We start from the raw sequence: 3,661 nt of genomic DNA on the forward strand, positions 1-3,661 counted from the left end.
CCCCCCAACCCCTCTGGCCCCACTTGCACCCCCATTCTCACCCCCGGCGCCGCCGTTGGCTGACCCTCGAAACGGAAATGGCAAAAAGCACGGCTCTCCCCTTCCCCTCACCCTCCTCAGGGAACTCTCTCTCTCTCTCTCTTTCTCTCTCTGCGCGCATCGCCCCCGAGGAGGCGGGCGAAGAGAACAGTCTGCGCTGACAAATCGGCCGGCCAGCGGCACCTGCTGGTCGGACCAGGCCTGGAACCGGGCGCGATATCTAGAGCTGCAAATCTGGCTTGACGGGCGGCACTTCCCGCGTACACTGCGTGGCCATTTGCACCAGTTTTGGACTCAAGAGAGATATACATTTTCCGAAAAAGAGTTCAAGAAAACGTTGTCTTTGTTTTCAAAATATGTAATTTCTTCAACAATCTTTTATCGTCAGTCGTGTTTTCAATGGGAAGGTTATTTGGGACGCACCTGCAACTGCTCTGCCGGTCCGATGCCTGACAGCTGAAGGATCTGCGGCGAGTGGATGGCCCCCGCAGTCAGCACCACCTCCTTCCTGGCCCTGACGACGCGCACCTGCGGACAAACGAGTGGCGTGCGTGGGTCAGGTTGGTATGGTCAGGATGGGGACGCGACCAAAGTGCGCACCTGCCCGGCTGCGTTCCTGTACTCGACCCCCACGGCCGTCGGCTTGGCCTTGTCGAGCTGCTCGAACAGGACCCGGGTGGCCTTGGCGAACGTCTCGACGAACAGGTTGGGCCTGCCGAGGGCGGGGAGGAGGTAGCTCCTGTGAGGGGTGAGTGGAGGGTCATTAGGCCGTAGAGGCGCGGACGGCAGGAGGCTTGAGGAGGAAGGGGGAAGGGGGTCAACAAGCACCTGTACGTGCTCCATCGCTCGCCGTCCCTCGTCGACGTCTGCACGAAGGAGTGGCCCAGCTGCGACTCGCCGTTCACGTCGTGGCGGTAGGGCACCCCGGCGGCCTCCATGGCCTCGGCCACGGCCTGCAGCGAGGGGTGGCGGTAGGGCTGCCAGGACGCGGGCTGGGGGCCCGCGCGGGAGTGGTACTCTGCGTATGGCGGAGGAAACTCTCTGAGATAATCTCTCCAAATTAGGGGCCGCGAGCGGGGGGCTGCAGGCTCCCTGGTGGGCCGGCAGCCTCCAGCCCGGCCTGACCTCGGCTGAGGGGGCCTTGTGGGCCTCTGCGGCGCCACGCTGCGCCACGCTGCGCCTCACATGCAGATTTATGCGTCCCCGGGCGCCGAGGCCGCCGAGGCCGAGGCTCGGCCGCGCCTAAAGTTGCCTCATCTCGTCCTCCTCACCCGACTCCCGCGTCGCGACGGCCGGGTCCTGGTTGTTCTCGGCGCTCTTGAACACGGCCAGCATGTTGGTGGAGTTCCAGCCCGCGTCGCCCGTGGCCTCGGCCCAGTCGTCGTAGTCCACCGAGCTGCCCCGGATGAACATCATGCCGTTGACGGCGGAGCCGCCGCCCAGGACGTAGGGCACCGGGAAGTGGCAGCCCGTGCCGTTGCAGTTCTGGGGCTCCGGCTGGGCCTGCGGGCCACGCGTGCCGTTCACACAACCGCAGCAGCTGAACACCCCGCTGGTAAAACACGCTCTCACCTTGATGTACTCCGCCGTGTTGCCCATCAAGACGTACGTCAGGAAGCCCGGCACCCTGGCCTCCGGCGGCTCGGTGCCGCCGCGCTCCAGCAGCAGCACGCTGACGCCGGGCTCCTGCGACAGCCGCGCCGCCAGCACGCAGCCCGCCGTGCCGCCGCCCACCACCACGAAGTCGTACTCCTCGTCGTGATCCTGGCTGCGCAGACGCGCCTGCTGTGCCTGGAGGTGCTCGCGGTCCAGGCGCGCGTTGATCACGCTCACGATCACGCCGAGGAAGGAGGCGAAGGTCGAGCCCGAGGCGGTGTCTCGGCAGCCGTGCCCCATCGGGATCGTGTGGTGCGTCGTGAAGAGGGACATGGCGACGACCACGAGGAAGAGGAGGCGCTTGCTCGTCTAGTCCGCTGCACACATTAAAACAGGCCACTGAAATGATCAAATCTCGGCTTTCGCCTCATTTGACGTCATTTTGACAAACACCTGTCAACGCGCGCGCGGGGTTTGGGATTCGATCCACTGACCTTAGAAAAACAACTCCCCCCTTGACGGGGGCGCTGTCACTCTGCTAATTACCCTCTCACCGAGCCACCTCCGCCCTTCAGTCAACACTATCACCCTTCTGGAGTAGTGGGCATAACGGACCAGCCATGGCGGGGCGGGGCGGGGCGGGGCGGGGCGCGGCGGGCTGCCGAGAGCGACGAACAAAGAGAGATCGGAGACGGGACACAAAGGGGAGCGGGAGGGGTGGAGAGGAGGGGTTAGGGAGGCTCCCGATGACGCGCCGCCGGAGCACTTAGGCCCCCCTTGTGCTCGCCCTTCAGGGGCCGCGGCAAGGCCGGGCCGGGCCGGGCCGAGCAGGGCGCGGGGTTACCGAGATAAGGTTCGATTACGCCGGGGTGGGGCACCGGGCACTGGGGCAGGGCACACGAGGAGGCACACGGGAGAATAAATGTTTGCGCTTCATGCAGTGCAGACAGCCTCCCGCCACGGCTGGCCTCGCCCGGGCCTCGCCTCGCCTCGCCCTTGACCTTGTCCAGCTTGTTTGTTGGGCCGACACGTTGCCGTCCCTCGCCTGGCCTCGCCTAGCCTGGCCTACTGGAGGCAGACATGCAGGGCAGGTCAGTGGGCTGTGAGGTCACGAGGCCTCTCCAGAGCAGGCGAGGCCCTCCAGCAGTGATGGAGCGCTGCTCCAGGGGCTCCACGGGCTCCGGCCGCGCCTCGCGCCTCGCGCCCCGCCCCACCCAGCCCACCGCTCTCGAGCGGCCGCCTCCCGAGTTAGCAACTGCATAGAAAGAGAGGATGAACCTCACCACGGGTCGAGTCGTTTCAAACCGCTTCGATTAACACGTTCAGTGCTCACAAAATGCACAATTTCATATTTTTTTTAAAAGTCGTGTTACCTTTGTTATGTACAAAAAGAGTTGACACACTCCGAGGAAGTCGCCGGGGAAACCGAGAGTGGACAAGAGAAAACCTTGGGAGAGACTGCACTCCCAGAGACCGACGGGGACGTGTCTGGGTGGGGGACTCGCCCCGGCGGGACCGGCGGGGACGTGACCGGCACGAAGCACGCTCCTCCGTCACTGGCGAGAGCGTGACCGCTCACACCTATCGGGTAGCCGATTCGCCTCGATCACTTACTCGCCGCTCTGGGTGGGTTCACCTGCCGTCTCTGACAGGACAGACGCCTCGCGGCGGGAGCGAGTCGGCAGCACGCCCGCACGATGGAATTCGGCACACGGTAGTCTACCCAGGACATCACGAAAAACACGGCCTTGCTGGACAGACATGGGACAGAATTATTTTTCATGATAATGTGCGCACCACCGGACAAATCGAGCTGACCTGCTCCTCCGTTTATGAATGCGTTGTGATGTGTGCCCAGGGGGTGGGGTGGGGGTGGGGCTATCACCGCGCAGTCGGAGCTCCGCAGAGGCTGGGCTGGCGGGGCGGGATCCAGTAACCCGACCGGGCCGGGAGCGTGACGCAAACTTTCCTCAATAACGGCAGCAGCAGCAACGTCAGCGAGGCGGGTCGGGGTAGGGGGTGTGTG

At 64.4% G+C, this 3,661-nt stretch overlaps 1 protein-coding gene across 1 annotated transcript; it reads right to left on the reverse strand.

The window, feature by feature from the left end:
* Positions 1–421: 421 nt before the first annotated feature.
* Positions 422–3,163, reverse strand: LOC113205359 (glucose dehydrogenase [FAD, quinone]-like). The gene is made up of 6 exons (XM_052276651.1): positions 3,009–3,163; positions 1,612–2,012; positions 1,311–1,542; positions 868–1,057; positions 640–778; positions 422–567 (listed from the first exon to the last, which is right to left on the reverse strand). Exons 2-6 carry the CDS (start codon positions 1,966–1,968, stop codon positions 448–450), a joined length of 1,038 nt encoding a protein of 345 aa, XP_052132611.1. The 5' UTR covers positions 1,969–2,012; positions 3,009–3,163; the 3' UTR covers positions 422–447.
* Between the last annotated feature and the right edge of the window lie 498 nt (positions 3,164–3,661).

The sequence above is a fragment of the Frankliniella occidentalis genome, unplaced genomic scaffold (genome assembly GCF_000697945.3).
Source record: "Frankliniella occidentalis isolate FOCC.00 unplaced genomic scaffold, Focc_3.1 Scaffold3838, whole genome shotgun sequence".
Lineage (NCBI taxonomy): Eukaryota > Metazoa > Arthropoda > Insecta > Thysanoptera > Thripidae > Frankliniella > Frankliniella occidentalis.

What these genes read in the sequence shown, in the direction of transcription:
- LOC113205359 (XM_052276651.1), bottom strand. Translation starts at nt 1,968, where the DNA reads ATGTCCCTCTTCACGACGCACCACACGATCCCGATGGGGCACGGCTGC. An exon ending in CGTCGCGACGCGGGAGTCGG is followed by an intron (nt 1,058 to 1,310) that starts GTGAGGAGGACG and finishes CGCCATACGCAG; the next exon opens with AGTACCACTCCCGCGCGGGC. An exon ending in GAGCGATGGAGCACGTACAG is followed by an intron (nt 779 to 867) that starts GTGCTTGTTGAC and finishes CACCCCTCACAG; the next exon opens with GAGCTACCTCCTCCCCGCCC.